The sequence below is a fragment of the Lissotriton vulgaris genome, chromosome 5, assembly GCF_964263255.1.
Source record: "Lissotriton vulgaris chromosome 5, aLisVul1.2, whole genome shotgun sequence".
NCBI lineage: Eukaryota > Metazoa > Chordata > Amphibia > Caudata > Salamandridae > Lissotriton > Lissotriton vulgaris.
The window spans coordinates 458,032,002-458,055,780 of record NC_141693.1 but is presented as its reverse complement, the minus strand read 5'-3'; the positions used below and the strand labels follow the sequence as shown (position 1 = coordinate 458,055,780).

Below are 23,779 nucleotides of genomic sequence, written 5' to 3'. Positions count from 1 at the left end.
ACGGGCGGTGCACAAACGGACCATCTCTCGGTGGGTCGTCTTGAGCAGCAAGGTTTGCTACTCCTTGGCGAATAAGGAACCTCCTGTTGGGCTGAGGGCCCATTCCACTCGGGCCACTGAGGCTACTACTGCCCTGGGTCAGGGAGTTCTGTTCTCCAGGACTTTCTGGTGTAATCATTGGTTCGCAGACCCACCACCAGGGTTGGTATTGCTGGGGTATCTATTCTAAGGTAAGGAATTTAACACTAACTTGTTTCTTTCAGATGCACAAGTTACTTACCTTCGGTAACCATATATCTGTAAGAAACAGTAGTTAGTGTTAGATTCCTTACCGCCCCACCCATCCTCCCCGTTCTGCGAACCGATATCTAGGGTTAAGGTATTTCCTTTTGAGGGCCCTAGTTTCATGGCACCAGTGTCGGTCTCTGGCATGGCTCTGCTTTCCTGGCGCAGAAAGCTATGTACAAGAACTGAAGTCAGCGGGCGAGGGCGGCGTCTAAGTGCTCCGACGACGTCATCCCGGCGAGCAGGACGATGGACGCAGAGTCGCAGACGACGCCTACTGACGCGCAGGGATACTGCTACGCAAAACTTTCCGGATCCAGTCTGACGCCTGGGTATATTCTAAGGTAAGGAATCTAACACTAACTACTGTTTCTTACAGATATATCGTTACCGAAGGTAATACCGAAGGTAAGTAACTTGTGCAAAAAACATCCTTCTCAGCCCATCCAATAAGTTATACTGGCTGGTTTGACCATTATTGTACAGCAGCCAATCGAGAACTATGGAAGGCCCAGGAAAGAAGCCTAGAAATAAGGTACTTATCACTGCTCTGAAGAAACATTATAAGGCTGTTAAGCTAAGCGCTTGCAGCAGGTTCTCACAGACCAATGGGAGACACTAGCACAAGCAGCTAATATGAAGGATAGCAAGCACTTCTGGGCCACTATTTCTGGTATGAGACGTAAAAACTTGACAGTCTCCCCAGTCTTTTGCCATATCACTAGTGAATCTTGGGAAGATCATTTTAGCAAGGTCTATGTTTCCCCCCCTAACGTAGATAGTTTTACTGTAGATAATAGTAAGCTAATAGATGTTAGAATTACTGTAGAGGAGGAAGAAGACGCCCTATTCCACGGGCAGTAAAGCGCTGGGTCCGATGGAGTACCAATTGATCTACTAAAACTCAATACCAAACTTTGGGCTCCAATTCTGATGACTTTGTTTAGTAAATTACCTCATACAGATTTACTGGACTCCTGGGGCACCTCCATCATTGTACCTATATTGAAGAAAGACAACCGGGAAGACCCCAATTGTTACAGGCCAATATCGTTAAGTGACACAATTGTAAACAATCTGGGGCATGTTATCTACAACAGGATCCAGGAGTGGGGCCAGATAAAGTCGTTTTTGTATCCTGCCCAATATGGATTTAGAAGTAAGGTAGGGACAACTGAGCAATGGACCAACCTGAACCTAATAATAGGTAAGTACACAGTCGTCAAGCGTGTACCTCTATACATGACATTTATGGATTTAAGGGCCACTTCTAACTGTGTAAACCGGTCGAAACTATGGCTCATATTGATAATTAAGGGTCTGGAAGCCCCCCTTAGACACTTTCTTGCATTTCATTAAAGGGCTTAAGAGCCAAAGTCAGAATAAATAATAATGGGAATGTATCCAATGGTATTGATATTGGTAGGACAGGGGTGTGTGTTAGCCCCACTCCTGTTCATACTATACAGTAACGATCTCCATTCATCCCTATATCCCATAACCAGCGATGTTCCATTTGTCAAATGGAAACCCCTTCCTACACCTTTATATGCAGATGATGCAGTTTTAATGGCTCGGACCTCCAGGGCATTATGCCTTCTAGTGTCAGTATTTATTGATTTTATGTGTGATCTGGCTGTTTGAACACATTTTTTTAAATCTCAAATTATGGCATGTGAGCCACATTGCATTCACTTGTCCTCTATACAAGTAAGAAATAACTCCTTAACACATGTTAGGAGCTTCCCTTACCTAGGAGTTATGTTTTTGTCCTCTGGAGCTTGGTCACCTAATATCGCACACCGTACAATGTTATTTTCAAAGTCAATTGGATCAATGGTTTCCCTTCCTCAACCTCGTGGCGGGGGGGCAGTTGAAAGCAATATTACAAATATATAAGTCTCAATGTGTCCCAATTGCCACCTATGGTTCTGCCATTTGGAGGGGGAGAGAGGGGGGGGGTGATTTGCGTAACCATATAATCTGAGGAAAATAGTTTCTGCAGGCGCCTGTTGGGTGTACCACTTTCTTCCCCCATGTCATCTGCCATAAAGAGTTACATTTGCTATACATATCCGATTTAATCAAAGTGAGTCCCCTGTTACTTTTGTTATCCATCTGGACTATTGACCAGGCATTGCTCACAAGAGATATAATAAATGACTGTATCTATTGCGATAACAGTCTTCAAAGTCCGTGGCTGGCATATATTAATTCTGAATTTGTGAAAATTGGTATGGAGCGAGATTTTACAACGAGAGATTCATGCCCTACCTTTAATAAAAGGGTGGTGGGGGCGTGGCCAAGATGGGGGCGAGGTAGGCCGCTTCTTGCTGTCTCTTCCGCCTGCCGCCGATTCATAGCATTCATAGCACTATTCCTGGGCACTCTGGGGTCCAGGCTCCACTGTAATATCCCGCTTTCGCCGCCGCACCTGCTCAGGGAAAAGTAGAGACCAGAGACAACGTCCGGCAGTGCCGAGATTGTTGGTGACGGACGGAGGTCCACGGAGACGCGGCACGGACTCATTGGCGGCTGCCACGGCTTGGGAGACCGTTGCAGGCACCACCTGAGTGTCCCGACAGCGAAGCGGAGGAGCAGGGACATCTGAGCTCCTGTGATTGAAGTGTGAGGGCATCCTCGAGAGACCGAAGAAGGCCGACATCGGGCCTAGGAGGTGCTGACTGCAGAGTAGGCCGCAGGAAATGCCCCTACAGCAGAATCGGAGGAAGGCCTCCTGACGGTGACCCTGGAGGTGAGCTGCAGCACGCACGGAGACCCTCTCCGTGGCCAGTGCTGCTGGAGCTGCAGTGGCGAGACTCAGGAGGAGGATTGTGGACGATAGGAAAAGCGGGCCTGGGCTATCAGTGAGAGGACCGTAAGGGTGCACAGGAGAGCCTGAGGGGCAGCGCGTCTTGCGGTGGCCACCGCCGCACTGTGAGAGCTCGGGCAACTGCGTTGGAGACAAGCATCGCACTGCCAGAAGCAGAGACTGGCCTAGGACCCAGGCAGTGCATGATTACAAGCCATTGTGGGGCCTAAGTGAGGGTGGCTTGCCTGGCCCTGAGAGACTGGGGGCGAGCGCTGTGAGGAGGGTTGGAGGGAGAGTGGATAACGCCATACCACAGGCCCACTGAAGAGAAGGTGGTGTATCGGTGGCTGCCTTGAGGGCGAAGGACGTTAGCTTGTGTACTAATACCCGAGGTCTCAGAGGCCCCGAGGCAGACACCTGGACAGTAATAAGGAGAGCTGGGCCGGCTCTGAGCAGAAAGCAGCAATAGAAGCCTTGAGCGCGATCAGCATCAATGGAAATACGTGGAACACGCCCTGGACTGAGGGGTACTAGCAGGCGCTTGGCTGCGGAAGATATTACAGCCCCATAGTTTCCTTCTGCTCCCTTAAAGAGGGAGAGCGAGGCTGATATACAGTAACGTACCCTGGCGAGTTGGCCTCGACTGCTCGGAATCTGCGCAACGCCGTAACCGCCATGGAGCTAGAGGACTCCCGCGTTGTCTGGAGTGGTAATAGTGCAGAGTGATGGCTGCTGGAAGAGGGAAGGACAGCTCCCTCAAGGATATGCTATTTTAGCCCAGTGGTGGCGTGATGACGGAGCAATTGTCCACGGCTGAAAAAATCTCCCTCTCTATCTATATTTCTTTTTTTTACTTAGTTTGGTACAGCCACAGGTTTTGAGCTAGAAAAGATTCTTAATAACCAAAAGAACTCATATAAATAACAAAAATATATAATATTTTATTTCATTTCTTTTATCAAAATTGTTATCATCATCAAATTCTTTTTATAAATCTTTTTTATATGTGTATAAATAATTTAATATAACAACATATCACAATGAACACACAATAAATAAAGAAAATCCCCAGGTAGAGAAACACAAATCAGATTCACAAACCACCATTCATACCGCACTCTCACAATCCCAGACTAATCTTCACACATATATCTGGGAAGCTTAGCTACAGAGTAATATTGTAGTATAGATGACCAAATACAACAACTGCATAAAGCAGGATCAAACAAGGCAAATAGTCGACGCATTTTGGTGGCTGCAGAATAATAGAATGCCACCTTCCTCAGGACCTGCCAGATATAGAGCTTTCAGACGCTCAACACGGGGAAAATACACAACTAATGTTGAAAATCCATTATCTTCTATTAGGATAAACTTGATTGTTTCACAAGTCCTCACCAACTGAGGATAGTGATCTGCCACTTCTCATACAGATTGTCACCAATTACCGTTCTAATCTCCTAAAAACGGCAGATGATCATATAATGTTGCTTCTCGTAAAATAGCCACAATCCCATGCTTTGCTTTCCTTTCAGAGGTCTAAATTACACCGGATGCTCACTTCTCAGCTATCAATGCGAGATGTATCAAAATTGTCAAAAACTCGCAAGACGACGTTCCTAATAAGTATATTGTAATTCACCCGAAGTCTAAATTTGCCCCAAAAGTTCGCTTCTCAGATAAAAATACGTGATGTTTTCACGGTCTCAGATGCTCACAGAACGACTTCACTTGTAAAACGCCAGACTACCGATTATAGCATCCTCTCAATTTTATTTATTTATTTTATTTATAAAGTTTTATATAGCCCGAACAAGATCCCGAAGGATATCAGAGCACTTTACAATATGTTGGAAGAGGTGAAAAAATGAAATATACACAGCAATTGTGGAAAGAAAAAAAAAACACAAAGAAACAATGCTAAACAGTAAACATTGGTACACATATAATGTATCATTTTATGCAGACGATACGATCCGTGAATGTTAGTTGTGCCATGGAGCTACAATGTGTTTGCTGCATGTAGATTTGCGGAGGCAAAATACATGAGGATAACAGTTCTGTATAGTTATTGTGCTGTAGATGTACACTGAGTGCAAGCGTTCTTGAACTGAGTGCAAGTGTGCCTGACTGGTACACTACATGGAAGACCCTGGGCTCCATTTTGGAAAGTCTAGGCCTGCCTGGTGAAAACATGAGGAGTTGAGGAATCCCCCCCAAGACAGAACCGTGCATTGCTGCATTCCTATGAGCTGAGAGGGACATGCAGTAGAGGATGGGAGAGCCAGGCTCTCTCAGTATTTCAAAGGGCTCTTTGATTCAATGATAGATCACAAGGAAGGGGCCTGGACAAATCACAGGAAGAGAGAATTGGGGCTGATAAGGAAATCACAACGTTTTGGACTGGGAGTCTAGGATCAACCCCTTGAAGCACACACCACTGTGCCCGAAATCCAGGAGAACTATTATCTGAAAGAAACACGTTAGTGTTAGATTCCTTACCTCAGAATATCCCCAGGCGTCAGTCTGGATCCGGAAACTTTTGCGTAGCAGTACCCCTGCGCGTCGGTAGGCGTCGTCTGCAGGCGTCCCCTGCGGCTCCGCGTCCGTCGTCGGCGTCGTGCGCCGTGATGACGTCGCTGGAGTATATAGACGCCGCCTCCGCGCGCTGAAGTCAGTTCTTCTTTTTTCCGCGCCAGTGGACGCAGATCTGAAGAGCAGTACTCCGGTCTTTTGACCAAGTTTTTCGATAGTTATTTCTCTCTTTGTGCCTGATAGGATGCCTGGGTTCAAGCACTGTGATGACTGTGAGCGCACGATGTCGGTCACAGACCATCACCGCCTCTGTCTCCGGTGTCTGGGCCCCGACCACGACGTGGACTCCTGCGTCGACTGCCGGGCCCTCACCAACAAGGCTAGGCGGGAGCGGTCCCGCAAGCTACTGGAGCTCCGGGTGTCGGCCCCACGTCGGGACCGGGAGCGGTCCCGGTCCGGCCGGAGGTCGAGAGAGCGTTCGAGGGAGCGGTCGCGGAGCCGCGCCGAGCGTTCCGGAAGTCGACACCACTCGTCAGGCTCGTCAGGTAGGAAGCACAAGAAGTCGGGGCGTCGTCATCGTACCCCCGACTCCCCCCGACGCTCGCGCGATGCGGCCGGGGGCTCGGGTGACCCCAACCCCGCGGCTCCGCGAGAGTCGCCGGCGCGGCCTGCCTCATACCTTCCGGTCCCTGGGCACGGCGCGACGCCTGAGGAGATCGAGGCGTTCCTCATGGCCATGAGGGCGCTCGGTTCTCCGACGGGGCCTACGGTGCCTTCGGGCCCAGTGCTACCGTCTGGGGGCCCTGGCGGTTCGGGTGTCCCTGCCTCGGCGCCGCCGACGGCTCCGGCCCCGGCGCCGCAAGGGCCATCGGGTTCGACGCCGGCTGGCCTTCCGGCCTCTCCGGCGCCGTTACCATCGGGGTTACCCCCGGCGCCGTCCCCGCGCGGCGCCGGTTCTCCGGTGCCGGCTCCGGCCGGCAGCGGGGTTCCGACGCCGGTTCCGGGCGGCGCCGTCCCCTTACCTTCGCCGACGCCGGACGCGGAGCCGGACGGGCGTCGCTCGACGCCGGTTCCGGCGCCGATGGGGCCCTTGAACCCCGAGGAGCCGGTCTACATCGTTGACTCCGAATACGGAGAAGATGAAGAGTTCGGTGAAGGTTGGGTGGGGTCCGAGGACCCTCTGTCACGCGAGTGCCAGTATGACCCGGACTGGACAGGTGACTTGGGGGATGCCAGTGGTCTGGACGACTCTCCTAACCCTGGTTTGATCTCTCCTCCTTCCGTGGCATCGGTGGAGGGAGCTGCATATTCTGTGGTGCTGATGAGGGCTGCCAAGGCTTTACACCTTGAGCTCCCCGTCGCGGCCGTGAGGCCTAACATCCTCACCGAGGTCTTCAAACCGCAGTCATGCCCACAGGAGCCACTGCTGCCGTTTAATGAAGCCTTGTCAGACGTTCTGTTGGGCACGTGGTCCAGGCCCGCTTCAGGTCCGCCTGTTGATCGGAACGTGGCCAGGCGCCACCGTCCTTGTCCGGACGACCCCAAGTTCCTGTCTACCCACCCCACTCCTGAGAGTCTGGTGATCCAGGCCTCGACCTCCCAGTCCGCATTCCCGTCGGCCCCGCCCGACCGGGAATCCAAGAGGTGTGACCAATTTGGCAAGAAGGTCTTCTCGTCCATTAGTTTGGGCCTGCGGTCTTGCAACACCGCTTGCCTCTTGGGCCGCTACACCCACTCTGTGTGGGATACGGTCGCGGAACTGCTGCCAGAATGCCCCATGGAGGTGCGGGCAAAACTCGGTCAGGCTGTGGCTGAGGGCCGAGATGCAGCGAAATATTCGATACGGTGTGGTCTTGATACGACCGACTCGCTGGGCAGAGCTATGTCAACGACGGTGGCGATTCGTCGCCACGCCTGGCTGAGATCCGCCAATTTTTCGGCAGATGTCCAGAATACCTTGATGGACATGCCGTTCGATGGCTGTCACCTCTTCGGTGACAAGGCGGACCACGCGCTGGAACGCTTCAAGGACTCCAGGGTCACGGCCAAGTCCTTGGGTCTCTCGACCCAGCGTCAGCAAACGGGTTCGTTTCGTCCCTTTCGTGGCCAAGGAAGGGGCGCCCCCACACGTGCTGCCAGCCACGCGCCGCAACAATCCTTTCAACGCGGTGGTGGCCGTGGAAACCGCCGTGGTGGCGGTCGGGGACAACGGCGGGGTCAGACCACACCTTCCCCCGCAGCATCTACCCCAAAATCCTCCTAGTCCGTGCTTTCGGCCCCATGTGACGCCAGTGGGTGGCAGGGTTCGCCATCACCACGCTCACTGGCGCACGATCACTTCGGACAGGTGGGTGCTGCAAATCGTCCGAAGGGGCTACTCCCTCCCCTTCGAGACCTCTCCTCCAGCCATGCCACCGCAGAACCACCGTGTGTCGGGGGACCACTTGACACTTCTGCAGGAGGAAGTTACGGCCCTCTTGGCCAAGGGGGCCATCGAGCGCGTTCCTGGGCCAGAAGTAGGGCGTGGTTGTTATTCCCACTACTTTCTGGTGCCCAAGAAGGACAAGGGGGGCCTACGTCCTATCTTGGATCTAAGGAACGTCAACGGCTTCCTCCGGAAGGAGAAGTTCAAGATGTTGACGTTAGCTCAGGTCTTGGCTGCTCTAGACCCACAAGACTGGATGGTAGCGTTGGACTTGCAGGACGCCTATTTTCACATCCCCGTCCTGCCGGCCCACCGGCGTTACCTGCGGTTCACGGTAGGCCAGGAGCATTTTCAGTTTATCGTGCTTCCCTTCGGCCTTACCAGCGCCCCACGGGTGTTCACAAAGGTGATGGCGGTGGTCGCAGCCCATCTGCGCAGGTTGGGGGTTTCAGTCTTCCCCTACCTAGACGACTGGTTGTTGAAGGCGGGCTCGCCCCAGACAGTCGTCCACCACCTTCAGATGACGGCAGACCTCTTGCACGACCTGGGGTTCTCCATCAATGTGCCGAAATCACACCTGTGTCCCTCTCAAAAGCTCCTTTTCATCGGAGCGGTTCTGGACTCGGCGCAGTTCCGGGTTTATCCTCCGGAACGGCGGGTTCGGGATATTCAGGCTTTGATTCCCATCTTTCAGCCGCTATCCCGGGTTTCGGTCAGGTTGACGCTGCGGCTGCTGGGACTGATGGCTTCCTGCATCCTTCTGGTGCATCACGCCCGGTGGCGGATGCGGGCTCTGCAGTGGGACCTGAAGTTTCAGTGGGCCCAGCATCAGGGCAACTTGTCCGACCACGTCTTGATCTCGGAGGGCACTGCGAGACAACTGCAGTGGTGGCTTACGTACCGCGATTGGGTCATGGGCAAGTCCCTCTCCCTTCCCCAACCGGAGCACGTTGTCGTGACGGACGCGTCCCTCCAGGGCTGGGGTGGCCACTTAGGAGAGGCAGAGATCAGAGGCATCTGGTCTCCGGCGGAGTCCCGGCTCCATATCAATCTGTTGGAGCTGCGGGCGATTCGTCTGGCACTGAAGGCATTCCTCCCCTTTGTCAACGGGAGTGTAGTGCAGGTGTTCACCGACAACACCACCGCCATGTGGTACTGCAACAAACAGGGCGGTGTGGGGTCGTGGACCCTTTGCCAGGAGGCTCTGCGCCTCTGGCAATGGCTGGAACGTCAGGGCGTGACTCTGACGGTTCAACACCTGGCAGGTTCTCTGAACGCCAGGGCGGACGAACTCAGCCGTCGGTGCTCGATGGATCACGAATGGCGTCTGAACTCGGACGTGGCGCAAGGCATCTTTCTGCAATGGGGAGAGCCTTGGTTAGATCTATTCGCCACCGAAGAGAACGCGCAATGTCATCAGTTCTGCGCGTTGGAGTTTCCAAGACGGCACTCGCACGGCGACGCCTTTCGGCGCGAGTGGAGTTGCGGTCTGTTATACGCCTTTCCGCCTATACCACTTCTGCCCAGAGTGCTGAAGAAGATCAGGCGCGACCGGGCCCAAGTTATCCTTGTGGCTCCGGACTGGGCTCGAAGATACTGGTATCCCGAGCTACTCAGCATGTCAGTCGGTCCCCCGATCCGCCTGCCCCTTCAGGAGGACCTTCTGTCGCAGCAGCAGGGGACGGTCCTCCACCCGAACCTGTCCAGTCTCCACCTCCATGCTTGGAGATTGAGCGGCGGCAGTTGAGGCCATTTGACTTGCCTCCTGAAGTCTGTGATGTTATTCTGGCAGCCAGGCGTCCCTCCACTAAGTCGGTATACGCCTGTCGGTGGAACAGATTTGTGGCATGGTGCACAGCAAAGGCTGTGGATCCTCTTTCTGCCCCTCTTTCGGAGGTTCTTCTGTTTCTTCTTTCTCTTGCCCAGCAGGGCTCTGCTCTGGGCACTATCAAGGGCTACCTTTCTGCCCTTTCAGCCTTTTTGAGGCTTCCTGATCAGCCTTCTTTGTTCAAATCCCCGATTGTAACTCGATTCTTGAAAGGCATCACTCACATGTTTCCACCTGTTCCGTTTGTGATGCCTCAGTGGGATTTGAACCTGGTTCTAACTTTTCTGATGTGTGCTCCCTTTGAGCCCCTTCATTCTTGCCCTCTCCGTCTCCTGACTTTAAAGACGGCTTTCCTGGTTGCCATCACCTCTGCCAGGAGAGTGAGTGAGCTCCAGGCTCTTTCTGTCCAACCTCCTTTCCTGTCCATTCATCCTGACAAGGTGGTTCTGAGGACTAGACCTTCTTTCCTGCCCAAGGTTGTTTCGGCCTTTCACATCGGGCAGTCCATCACCCTCCCTTCCTTCTTCCCGCCTCCGCATCCTTCAAAGGATGAAGAGCGGCTCCATCGTCTGGACCCAAAACGTGCGCTTTCATTTTACATGGATCGCACACGCCAGTTCCGGGTGGATGACCAACTGTTTGTTGGCTACGTGGGTGCGAAGAAGGGACGAGCGGTCTGTAAACGGACCATCTCTCGATGGGTCGTTCTCTGCATCAAAGCGTGCTACCCTTTGGCTCGGAAGGAGCCTCCTGTTGGGCTGAGGGCCCATTCCACTCGGGCCACGGCGGCTACCACTGCCCTGGGCCGGGGAGTCCCCTTGCAGGACATTTGCCAAGCGGCTACGTGGGCCTCGCTGCACACTTTTGCGAGGCACTACTGCCTGGACAGTCAAGTCCGGAGGGATGGCTTCTTTGGCCGTTCTGTCCTCCAGGACTTTCTGGTGTAGTATTGTATTGGTTCGCAGACCCACCACCGGGGTTGGTATTGCTGGGGTATGTATTCTGAGGTAAGGAATCTAACACTAACGTGTTTCTTTCAGATGAACAAGTTACTTACCTTCGGTAACGATATATCTGTAAGAAACATTAGTTAGTGTTAGATTCCTTACCGAACCCACCCATCCTCCCCGTTCTGCGAACTGATACCTAGGGTTAAGGACATCCCTTTCAGGGCCCTAGTTTTGACATGGCACCAGTGTTGGTTCTCTCATGGCTCTGCGTCTCCTGGCGCGGAAAAGCTGTGTACAAAGAACTGACGTCAGCGCGCGGAGGCGGCGTCTATATACTCCAGCGACGTCATCACGACGCCGACGACGGACGCGGAGCCGCAGGGGACGCCTGCAGACGACGCCTACCGACGCGCAGGGGTACTGCTACGCAAAAGTTTCCGGATCCAGACTGACGCCTGGGGATATTCTGAGGTAAGGAATCTAACACTAACTAATGTTTCTTACAGATATATCGTTACCGAAGGTAAGTAACTTGTTCGTCACTCCCATGAATATTGATGTGGGCTAATCAGTTCTTGAGTCCTGCCTGCTGTCAAAGACACCATTCAGGAGGAAGAAGAAAGGGAAGAAATGGGAAAGATGTCCATTTCAAAGAAGCAGAACATCAAAATAAAACTTCAAAGATTCAGACACCAAATCACATTTTGAGCCTGGAAAAGGAATACAAGAAGGGGGGGGGGGGTGTGTTTGAGACCCAAACCTTTGCCATCTACCGAGCAGCCAGACAACCTGTGTGATGATGAGGAGGGGAAGCTCTCCAAGACCTCTGTCCGTAACCAGAACTGGGGTCCCAGGACCGCCAGTCTCCCTGCTGGGTGAGGGGACACCACCCAGGGAAAACAAGACCACCTGCTCTGGATCCTGGAGCACCAAGCACCTGCCCCCTTACCAACACCAGTGTTACCTGTGAGGAAAACAAGAGCATTGGAAGGAGCAGGGTACAAGGTGGGAAGCCCCATCGTGAGGACTCCCTATGTCCTGTGTGATGTGTGGGGAATCCGCTCTTGCACCGATCTGGAGTAAGAGTTGTGAGGAGGCCACCATTAACATTAATGCCAGGTCAGCATGACCGGACTTGTGAGTGCCATGGCGGTGACCCCTATGCCAGGAGCATCATAAAGCAGGGTTATGGCCATATACTCCATTAATTTCTGAATCCTCACATACTTCTGTGGGTGGCGTCTTTAAAGTCCATCAGGTTAACCCTTTTTTGTGGATTGTTCTGCACATCAATAAGCACATTGCTCGTCGATCTGCATCAGTTTGATATAACTCCACATGTTTAGCATTTTGTTATCATTTAGTTACCCCACATTGCTTTTTTGTGAAAATTCTACTTTGCTTTTCTGCTTTCATCCACCTCACAATTGTGGCTTTTGAAGGTTCTTCTGCCTTCTATAGTGATGAGAATGAAAGTCAAGAACATAGAGACAATATTTATTCAGTCATCTGTGAAAGAAAAAATGTCTTTCACTATGAAAGACATTTACAAATACATCTAAAGGACCTACAATCCGTCTAATGAGCCTTTGGGAACAAATACAGGAACACTAAATAATAACCGTGAATCTATTAATCCTCAGAATACATCTCTGGTAACGACTCTTTGGCTGGCAAGGAATCGTTGCAAATAGCTGAGGGCTTCGCTCCTCCTGGAACACCTAATTGTAAGGGTAATAACTCGAAAAAGATACGTATTTAACTGATCATAGTTTAAGACTTGACTGACACAGATGACAATAATTATTTTTGCCATACAGATGATGCTCCCTGTCTCTATATAGATGGTAACAATTTCTATAATTGTCCTCCCGAAAAGAATCGAAAAATTCTTGGAAATGTTCGGGTGGAGATTCTAAATCTGCCTTTGTTCACAATGCAGAAGACCAGTCATGTATCAATACATCACCACAATTGTATGCAGTGGGTTCCATTTGACCATGTAGGTCAGTATGTATACAACAGGTTGTGCAAACAGTTCCAGGGCCCTTCCCTTAATTTGCCAAATAATTACACTACTTTCCCAGTTATTCCTCCCAACATGTTAACTTTCTTTCTCCAAGATTGGGAAATATCCTAGAAAAGGTGTGTATGAAGATCGATCTGATTGCCAAGATAAACTATTGGATGTTACTGTGCCCCTCACACAAATTCTGGAAAGATTTGAGCAAATAGGTTACCACTTTTGCTTCTCTGGATAAAGCTTAGCATTCCTTAAGAGATTTTGGAGGTGCCTGCAGAGGTAAGAGTCGCTTTGCTGGCCATTACACTGCAAGATCACAATCTTGCTAAATGGGCTCCACTTTCTCCACTCAAAATTACTGTGCCCACGTTTACCCTCAGAAGAGCTGGAATTATAGACACTGAGGCTCCTTTGTTTACTGATGAGTTTCTGCTAAAAGTAAGTCCACCTTCTAGTTAGACTAACAGAAGGAGGAGTTTGACCAATTTCTAGCCAGCAAGGCAAATAATAATGCGGACCAGTGGCAGCTGCTGGATTTTAGAAGTGGTTGGGCTGGGTGTACAGCAACAAATGCCTTAAAGCTCAAAACCACTCTCTAGCACCAGGCCTCGGGCCTTGCCAATCCCTCAACGGAATACCTTCACAGGCTTTCAATCACAAGTACACAATCGCATACTCTTTAACACACTCCCAGGCATACAAGGAAACAGAAAAACAGAAACAGTTGCAGGCACACACACAAAGTAAGTCCTACAGACAATACACATGAAGACAGACAAACACACACTGAGGCTGCTAAACCCATAAACGTACCTGAGGCAGTCTTTGACATGAGCGTACATGCTCTTTGTTTGCAGGGTGGGCCCACGATTTCAGATTTCCCTGGTACGTTTGTAGCATATCAGACGTAGTTCCACGAGGTACAGACTGAGGTAGATCCTAGGTTTCGACTGCAAAAAAGCTGCGCAAGCAGCTTTTGCGCAGGAGAAATCTGATGATTACAGTATGTTGCTCGGGAATCCCGCCCTCTGTTCCATTGGCTAGCTCCATAAATGGACCAGAACGCCCCTGAATCTGGTCCGGCCGGGCCGCAAGCATATCGGCTTTGCCAATGCCTGGTTGCTTAAGATGTGGTTTCCGTAACGGAGCCAACTATTATAGTATAAAGGTGGTGTGCGATACCGCCTGCTTGTCGAGGGTGAGCTGTGCTTGTCCCAGACCAACCACCAGCGACGCGGGGGGCCTGGGCAATTTAAGCCTTTTGAGAGCGCGCCGCTTCCAGGGCTCTACCACCCTTCAGGCTAAAAAGTGCAACTGGAGCCTAGACGGAATGGCCACGGGCCAGTGCGCGCTCTGGGGCGAACTGCTGGATGTGCCTGGCAACTTTGGCCGGGGATGGTAGGCCAGTGGGGGAATGTGGAGCGGCTCCCCTAGGCCAGCAGCGTCATCCCGCCCCTATTCTTAGCCTGGTACGACCCCCGTGCAGAGTAGGTCTCAGGCCTGTATCACTCCAGAGTGGGAGGGGCGACCACTGCGTCTCCCTTGCAGAGCGAGTTACTCTGGCACTAGGACCGGGTGGCTTATGCTGCGGTATTTATCTCCCCAGGGTATGGCCCTGGGGGCTGTGGCCAGCGATGGGGGTGGCTGTCCCGCTTTGCATTAGTCAGCGCGTCCCCCCCCCACCCTTCCTGTGCCAGCCTTCCGCCTCACGTGACCTCTGCCTGCGAGCAGGCCACCAGAGTTGCTGATGCCTCCGTGCCCCTCTGTGTCACGGGGCTTGCACGGGGGTGGTGGCGAGGAGTGATCACCCTGCTAGGGGCCGGTACAATGGCTGTCACTCAGGGGGTCGGCTCCAGTCGCCCGGGGCCAGCATAAGGTGCGGATGGGGATTCCCAACATTGAAAGGGGCAATGAAGGCCTGCACGGCCAACTGCAGGCAGAGGAACAACAGCGCCTCTCACCCTCTTCGCCAGCACAGCCTTCATGTTATCTCACCCCCCGTGAGTCACAGGGACCCAAGTAGTAGGCACCGCTCCCCTCTTACAGCTATCATGCCGTCCTCAGGACCGGGGAGGATAGGATCTCACCGATGTACAATTAAATGTATCCGGGGGGGGGGCGGAAGGGTAGGGGACGAGTGCCTGTTGCTGAGTAGGTAGCAGATGTTAGGGGTTGGTATGAGGCCCACTGGGTCAGCTCCATGCCGTGCCTCGTGGGGTGATCGAGTGAGCCAATTCGCCCGCTCCGGCATCCTGGGAGACATTGTAATAATGGTGTTGATGTAGGGGACAGTAAGCCATGGGTGAGTGGCCCACATCCTTGTCTGTGCACGGCCCCCCCCCCCCGGGTCACGGACACGCAATGTGTGGGGGGAGGCGTAGCGCGGCATTTGTTCGCCACTAGTTTGTGGCTTTTCCATGTTTTCTGGGGCTTCAGGGTTCCTGCCTTTGTTGGGCTGCCTCCCTCCCTCCCCCGTACAGGTCTCGGCCAGCCGCTGCGGATAGGTCACCTGCGGGGCAGGCATAGTGGTCCCGCAATCAGGGAACACATGTGGGGTTTCTTTGCCTGCATGCGCTGCCTTCGGACTGCCATGCAGAGTAGGATTCTGCTGGCCTTGTGGCCCTTCTCTGACCATGGGCGCAATACTGACGTGTACACCCGACACCATGGTGCCGGGCCGGGCCTTGGTGTTATGCGGTACAAAGCGCTTGTGAGGAGGCATCACAGAAGCCTCCGTGGAACAGAGTGCAGTGCGCATTACGCTGGCAGGGAGTAAAGCTCATCTTGGGCAGCGGAGAACCATTTAAGTAACTTAGGTGGTAGGCTACCTATGGTGCACAAGCAGTGCCCTCACCATTTTCACCCTGTGGCACCTCGCCCCTTGCCACCTGGCAGCGTTTTGTTTGAATGAGCTGCCATTGCACCCTCCCCACGCAACAATTACAGGGGTCTGCTGATTCTATATGCTGTAATGCCTGGCGTAGGTTCCCACAGTTGTAGGGACAGACTAGGAACCACTAAAGCTGGAAAAATCAGACACTGCACACCCCACTACAAAATCAGGTCACCCCCTGTCCTGCACCCTCCTGCCCCTTCAACCTAACAATAGGTTGCTCTCTAGGAGTGCCGCATATCTGCATCTGGGGTGTGTGCTCGAACCCCGAAAGTATCCCAATGACTGAATAACGGAGCCCGAGTCCGCTCTTTTAAAGAAAACTCCCCTCCTCCTATCATGTACCCTCCTGCCCCTTCAACCTAACAATAGGTTGCTCTCTATGAGTGCCGCATATCTGCATCTGGTGTGTGTGCTCGAACGCGAAACCAGGCGAACTCACAAGACGAACTAACGAAGCCAGAGTCTACTCTTTTAAAGATAACCGTCTTCCTTCTTGTTCTGCACCCTCCTGCTCCCCTTTAACTCAGCAAGATTTTACTCTCTGCGAGTGCCGCATATCTGCATCAGGGGTGCGCGATCTAACTCCGAAACTATCCAGCTGACAAACAAACATCTCGATTCTGCTCTTTTAAAGAAAAGTCCCCCCCCCCCCTCTTGACCAGTGCCCACCTGCCCTTTCAGGCCAGCATACTCTGTACGCGTGCCACATAATTGCATCTGGGGTGTGTGTTTGAACCCAGAAAACACCCGACTCCGAAAAACGAACGAACGATGTCCGATTCTGCTCTTTTAGAAACAATCGCCCTCCTCTTTCCCTGTACCCTTCTACCCCCTTCAAGCCAGCAAGTTGTTACTCTCCACGGGTGCCGCATAATTGTATCTTGGCTGTGTGCTCGAAATCAGAATCCACCCGAATCTCACGACGAACTAACGGAGCCCGATTCTGCTCTTTTAAAGATAACCGCCACCCTTTCCAGTCCAAAACGTGTACCAGTAGTAGCAAATAGTGGACACCGGCACTCATTTTTGGGGAGCGGAACCCCAAATCAGATTTTGACGCAGAACAAGAGGGAATTCAAAGAGGTGGAAAGACAGGCGAAGAGATAGAAGGGAAAACAATGACAAAGGGAGAAAGCGGGGATGAAAAAACATGCAAGAGAACAAAAAGGGAGAGAGTGTGGATGAAGGAAGGGCTAGGAAAAGGCGAGACCGGGCTGGGCTAGCATTCAACAATCAGCAGCATCGTAAAACGTTTGCCCCAGCACTTATAATTTTACAAACTGAGCACAAGCACTGTCTTGCCACCCTACCCTGCCCCTTTCCAAGAATTGTATTCTCTAAGAGTTATACATATCTGCATTTGGAGTGTTTGCTCAAACCCCAAACTACTGACAAGACGGTAGAACCAGCATGAGTTCCAGTGGAGGTGGCAGTTACTCCCTCGGCATGCCACGCGCCTGCCTTCTACGGGGGCGTCCGAACCCCGACATTGCCCGAGAGTACAGGGCCTGACCCTGGCTCGCACACTCCACCTGCGACTGTACTGTTCAGAATTACAAGGTCTGTGGGTGCGCTTGAACACCCCCACCCAAACTGCTAGTATGCATGAAGGGCACATTGGCTCTGATCCTTCCAACCACCACTGCCCCTTCCGCCCGCCCATCCGTTTTGTACTGCCCTTTCTTCAGCCCTCAAACAAGGATCCCACAGCCGGAGAATGTCACGCATCAGGAGTACACTATGGCCGCAGTACACGAGTGATCGCGAACCTCCGAAACTGTCCAGATGTGCAGGAGAGGGAGGGGGGTCTTGACGTTGCACCCCACCTCCCCGTTGCACACCCCCGTCCGCCCGTATAGCGCAATGTGACATGTGTGTCGCACACTTAGATTGCGGCATGACCGTTATTTTTCTGCGAGGGTCCCGATCCACGAAATGATCCGATGTAGCAGGATTTGCAAACTTTGTGTCACCCTGACCCACCAGTTCCAACTCCAAGCCCTCAGCACCCACTGTCCTGCAGCGGTCTTCCACGAGTGCCAGGGGAGCTGAAACGAAGGACGTGGCACGGCGATCCTGGACAGCAAAGAGTGGAGTTCGCAGGATACATGGAGTGGGTTTCATACGTCGTTTCAACGAGGGAGCCGGGCATTCTAGAAGGCACGCCATAGCCACTTTGAACATTGTTACAATATTTGGTCAAAGGAAAAAAACATATCCTTCTTTGAAAACAGGAAGAGTTGGCATTGGCAATCGAGTTCCCCCAGAAACACTCCTAAAAAAGCTTACAGTTTAAAGGTGAATAAAACCTGCATAGAACCGGTCCTCGTGCTCCTACTGTGTTTTGTGTGTCACTGCCATCTATGGGCTGTGAGAGCTGTGTGGGCTGTGAGAGCTGTGTGGGCTGTGAGAGCTGTGTGAGCTGTGAGGGCTGTGTGAGCTGTGTGGGCTGTGTGGGCTGTGAGAGCTGTGTGGGCTGTGAGAGCTGTGTGGGCTGTGAGAGCTGTGTGGGCTGGCAGAGCTGTGTGGGCTGTGAGAGCTGTGTGAGCTGTGAGAGCTGTGTGGGCTGTGAGAGCTGTGTGGGCTGTGAGGGCTGTGAGGGCTGCGTAGGCTGTGAGAGCTGTGTGGGCTGAGAGAGCTGTGTGGGCTGAGAGAGCTGTGTGGGCTGAGAGAGCTGTGTGGGCTGTGTGGGCTGTGAGAGCTGTGTGGGCTGTGTGGGCTGTGAGAGCTGTGTGGGCTGTGAGAGCTGTGTGGGCTGTGAGAGCTGTGTGGGCTGTGAGAGCTGTGTGGGCTGTGAGAGCTGTGTGGGCTGTGAGAGCTGTGTGGGCTGACAGAGCTGTGTGGGCTGTGAGGGCTGGCAGAGCTGTGTGGGCTGTGAGAGCTGTGTGGGCTGTGAGCTGTGTGGGCTGTTAGAGCTGTATGGGCTGTGAGGGCTGCGTGGGCTGTGAGGGCTGCGTGGGCTGTGAGAGCTGTGTGGGCTGTGTGGGCTGTGAGAGCTGTGTGGGCTGTGAGAGCTGTGTGGGCTGTGAGAGCTGTGTGGGCTGAGAGAGCTGTATGGGCTGAGAGAGCTGTTGGCAATGTAAATAACAATGCCATTTATTTATAAGTAAAAAAAAAAAAAGAAATGTCATGAGCAATGCCAATAGGTCTAACTTTTCCAAAGGCGAAACCATTGCATTGTAAATGCTTGTTCTCTGTCCGTTCAATAAGAAGTCAGGCCAAACCATGATACATTTTTTACTGTTTTGTAAATTTTATGGATTGTACACAGGGTTATTTTTGCTTTCACTTTTTAAAAGGAGATATCCCGACATTAGACAGAGTTGAGCAATGTTTTCATCAATTTTCCAAATGTCTGATAGTGAAACATGTTTACTATTATAACAACCTGCTGCTATTTCGTGTTTTTAATCTTTGTATTAATATATAGTGCTATATATAGTGCTTTGTATAGATATGATTTTATCTGATGTATAATAATACGAAAATGTACCTAAGTTGATGTAATGATGATTGTTTTATATGCATGTACTTTTATGGAAGGGTGAACTCTCCGAATAAAGAAATTGAATTGAATTTAGTAAAGAAGTAAAATATTTTCTCCATTACTCAGGGAGGGCAGCCAATTGGATAGTGGCTTTGGATGTCTCACATAATGGGTTCATAGTTCAATCTAAAGCAAGGTGTGCCATGACATTGAAAAAGCAGGGTTGTTATTTTTTTTAAATAAAGTATTTAACCAAAGACTGGCAGTAGTATGAGTTGGGTCTCAGCAAGTGTAAAGTTGGAGACTCCATAATGTGTCTGTATTCCTGCAGTAGATGGAGAAGAGAGTATTGTAGATAGGGTTTCTTTCTATAGTTCTTTATAGTTCTTTCTGATGATCAAAGCAGAGCTTTGTTCACTGAAGACAATAATCTCTTAAGGTTCCAAGATGCTTTTCACCCTTTCTGAGGCAATGAAATGCTATTGACCTACATTCTAGTAATACAGCTTGAGAAATGCATTGAATTCCCTTTTTTTTTAATTTTCTTCATTTTGCAGATATGAACCCCTGATGCTAAGAAAGCCAGATCCTCGGCGCAGTACAACGCAAACATGGCGTTTTCGAGACGGGAAGTTGACCTGTGGTTTAAGCGGTTTAGTTGTACAGGTTAGTGTTGCTTTCCGGTAAAAATGTTGTTACACCTCCATTGGTGCAGCTTTTTCCTGTGAAATCTGTGTTTCATAGTAGTTTAAGTAACAGATAACCGACTATTTGTCGATGCTGTGACTCCAGGTAAGGATCTGGAGTCAGTGACCTTCCCAGAAATAGAGAATGGAACTGATAACAGTAAGACACTGATCATGTTAAGGTTCTGATCAACAAATGAAGTAACAAAGGCATAGTCATATCTTCAGGACAAGTACGAAATACATATAATTGTAGTGGTTGTGATATTGTGTGACAATAGGCTTACCCTTGCGAATCGAATAGCACTGGGAGATGACTTGACAATGGTGTTATTTCTCCATTTCCTTTATTATGGTAAGTATAGTGTGCTGTTAGAGATTATTCAACATTTTATACCACTCTTCTTTCAATCAAAAGGTGGTATTCTCACAGTTCTACTGAGTAGCCAACTTCGCAAATTCTCTTTCACGTTTGATTATCCTGTGGTGAATGGATAGCTCTTTAGGTTCCCAGGTTAGCGGTATCTTTCTCTTGTAGTATGCTTTTTCAGTAGTCTTGAAGCAAAGTCATGCATTTTTATCTTTGTGGCACATAGTTGGCATGAACAGTTTTGGTATACACCATTACAGTTACTAATCATTACTTAAATCGGACTATGACATCAACCATAGTATTTACTGCAACCTGATATTTCTTCACCATGGTGGGTGTCCTATATTAAGGGTTGCTTTAGCAATTCATGTTCTGTTGCCAAAAGAAGGCAGTTGTTTCAGTAGGATCAATGTAGCTTTCAGTTATTGTACTGTTGGTACAAGGGATGGGGAGGCACCAGGCCTCGTGTCTCTTTGTATATTTTATTTTTATAGATGTTTATTATACATAATGCTGAACATATAATAATGCATAGCAGGAAAATAATTGAAACACATAAAAGGCCAGAAATGTCTCAAATATTTCAGTTGAAGAGAATCAGAAGCAGAATTGGATGTAATGGAAAGTCAATACAAATACTTGAAGAGTAGCAAAGAAGGCAAATTAAAAGATAGTACTTTTGCCACCCAGTAATGTGAATGGACATATCATGGGACTGACACGGAATGGAAATTCGATCATTGTAGTAGAAAGGATAGAAAGGGAAGGCAGAGTAAAGATTGTGAGAGGTTTGATAAGACATTAGTAGCTCCTGGCGGTAGAATTGGGCAGTGGAAGTTTGAATACCATGCATAAGAAATTAAATGCAGAAATTTAAGACCTAAGGAGTCAGAAAGCAGAAAAATGAGGAGAGATGCCAATATTAGTAGTTTTGATAGATGCATCTTCCTGAAGATTCCACACCCTAAAAGTTATCGTTCCAATCTTCAGACTGATCCGGAAAAGCCTTACCCAGGCATTGTCACTCCATCTTAGCTAGGTGGCGCTACACGGTTCCATCTGCAATTCTCACATGTGGCATGAAGATGTGGAATAGGTGTCAACTGCTGCTCTGGTGCTGCCAGTTCATGTACTTCTGAGCCCCATCGATGCAGGTCTGGAGGTCTTTATCTCATGTATGAAATTCCACAGTGTTAATGGATGATTAGGTCATATGTCTCCTCCAAAACATTAACCTTTTAGCTTCTGAGGTGTGCTCCTCCCCCCCCCCCCCCCCCCCCCCCACGCCTAGCCCTTCTCCTCTCCCTTCCCCAAAGCTGAGCCCATGTTTTGGATGTTTGGGGTTCTTTGTGCTTATACATTCATAACTTTTTTTCCCAAAAGGTATTCAGGCCAGATTTGTGTGCCTTTTTTTCAAACATCCTGTGGATACTAAAGGTACTCAAGGGTTTGTGTTTTGTTCTAGTGGGGAACCAAAAAAATTTGAGTATAAAGCAATTTGTTTTTGTTTTTTTGAGCTGGGAAAAAGTGCTATGCAAGAAAGTGTATGATATATTTTTATTTTAAAACTGAGGTCAACAAAAGGTTTGCTGTACTAGGATCACTAGGATGTACTCTGAGCTTTCCTCTGAGCTTTTAGGAACAAGCAGACTTGTATTAAAAGCAAATGTTTACCACAGTTTTTGCATTTTTCTAAGATGAGGATGTCCATTTGTCCTACTTTTTGTAGTTTGTGGTGGAAACAGGTGTGAAACCCATGGGTGATCCTGGAAAGCTATACAATTCTGAAAAGAAGGCAACATTCAGAAATTAATAGTAATTTGTGTAGATCCTAGATCCCAAAACTTTTCCAAATAAATAAATTGTTAAAATAAATAATGACAATGAATAGGACAAAATAACCTCGGTAACAACATTTTCATATGCAATTGTTTGTCACTATGGTCAATTTAGAAAAGCAATATACTGTTACGTCTGATAGACCCTTTTGGTCGCAGGGATATATCGAGTCAAGAGGTTCTTCAAAAACATGTGATTCCTAGAGCCTAAAAGTGAGTTGCAGAATGGGTGAAAATGGGTATGAAGGAAACCCCAAGTATTTCAAAAATGTACACAAAACACTGAGTTTAAGAACAGTGGTTATTTTTACACCTCTGAATTCGGGATTTCCCTTACTGTGAAGTGATTCATAAGACGTTTTCTAAAATGTCATCTCTCTTGCTCACTTGTGTGAGAAGTTGGCCTGATATGTGATGTCCACCATTCTAGTGGGGACCCTGTATCAGTCCAAACAACCCTTATGATGATGGTTGTATGTGAGAAGTTGGCCTGATATATGATGTTCACTAGTTCTAGTGACCACCTTGTATCAGTCCAAACAGCCCTTATGGTGATTGGTTGTAAGTCAACCTTATAGACCAGCTATCCTAGTAGCGTGGACAAAAGCAGTCTTTAGGCTAAACTCTGAATGCCATGTGAAGCCAGCTGTTTTACCACATATACCCCTTGAATACCAAGTGAAAGGACACCACACAGGTTGTTATGAAAATAAACAGATATTTATTAACTAACATACACCTCTGAACTCTTTATGAGGTCAGAGGGCTAAGCACATGACAATACTAAAAAGGAAATACGAGTTCGCACAATATTTACAAGTGCGCCTTAGGGGCACGACAAACCATATACTAAAAACAATGGAATGCGAGGAAGGAAAGTACTGTAAGGAGATCCAGAGGCTGGAGGATCGCTGGGACTACCCTACAAACTAGGTAAGTAAGGAGCAGGAGGCCCACGGGACTCATGTGCAGAGTGGAAACTCTCACGCGGGATGCGTACCAACGTCTATGGGTCTTACAGTTTAGAAAGTTGCGGATTCCGGACGAACCCGGCTGGATGGAGGGAAAACAACAGTGGGCCTGGACACTAGGATAGTGTACACAGACTTCAGCACCTAGAAGCTTTAGTTACCTAACCCACAGGCTGCGGGTGCATAGGGCTGAAGTTGCGTCGGGTTTGCTGCGTTGATCCCGGTGATGCCTGAAACAAGGAGTTGCTGGCAGGCAGCCAGATGGAGGAGTCCGGTGGTTCCAAGGATGGAACTTGAAAGAAGGAGTCCTGAAAGGGAAGGGGACAGAGTCTCGGTCACTAGCCAGTGACGGTGCTGAAACCAGGAGGGAAACAGATGCTATCGCCGCAGTCAGGTGAAGGAAGGGTCGCTTCTCTCTGTAGCTGCGCGGACCAGGAGCTGCTCTTCACGACCAGGCTGGAGGCACGAGCTGTCCCACGTAGTCTGCTGCTGTTGGCGGTGTCGGATCGTCGATCTGGACAACAGGCCTTGGCTAATGCAAGCCACGCGGTGGAACAAAGATGGCGTCTGGTGCGAACCAGGAGGGTCCGGGGTGCTTCTCCTTTACAAGGAAGCAAGGGCCAGTCTGGGGGACCAGACCAGCAGTGTTGGATTCTTCGGATCGTCGTCC

The 23,779-nt window shown here is 50.1% G+C and overlaps 1 protein-coding gene across 2 annotated transcripts in view; it reads left to right on the top strand.

The window, feature by feature from the left end:
- VPS13D (vacuolar protein sorting 13 homolog D) overlaps window positions 1–23,779 on the top strand; it is a 2,754,556-nt gene that overhangs the window by 2,205,823 nt on the left and 524,954 nt on the right. For both annotated transcript variants that reach the window (XM_086921894.1, XM_086921893.1), the window contains exon 57: window positions 19,799–19,907. In XM_086921894.1, coding sequence (XP_086778020.1) covers window positions 19,799–19,907 — 109 coding nt within the window. The remainder of the gene's footprint in view (window positions 1–19,798; window positions 19,908–23,779) is intronic.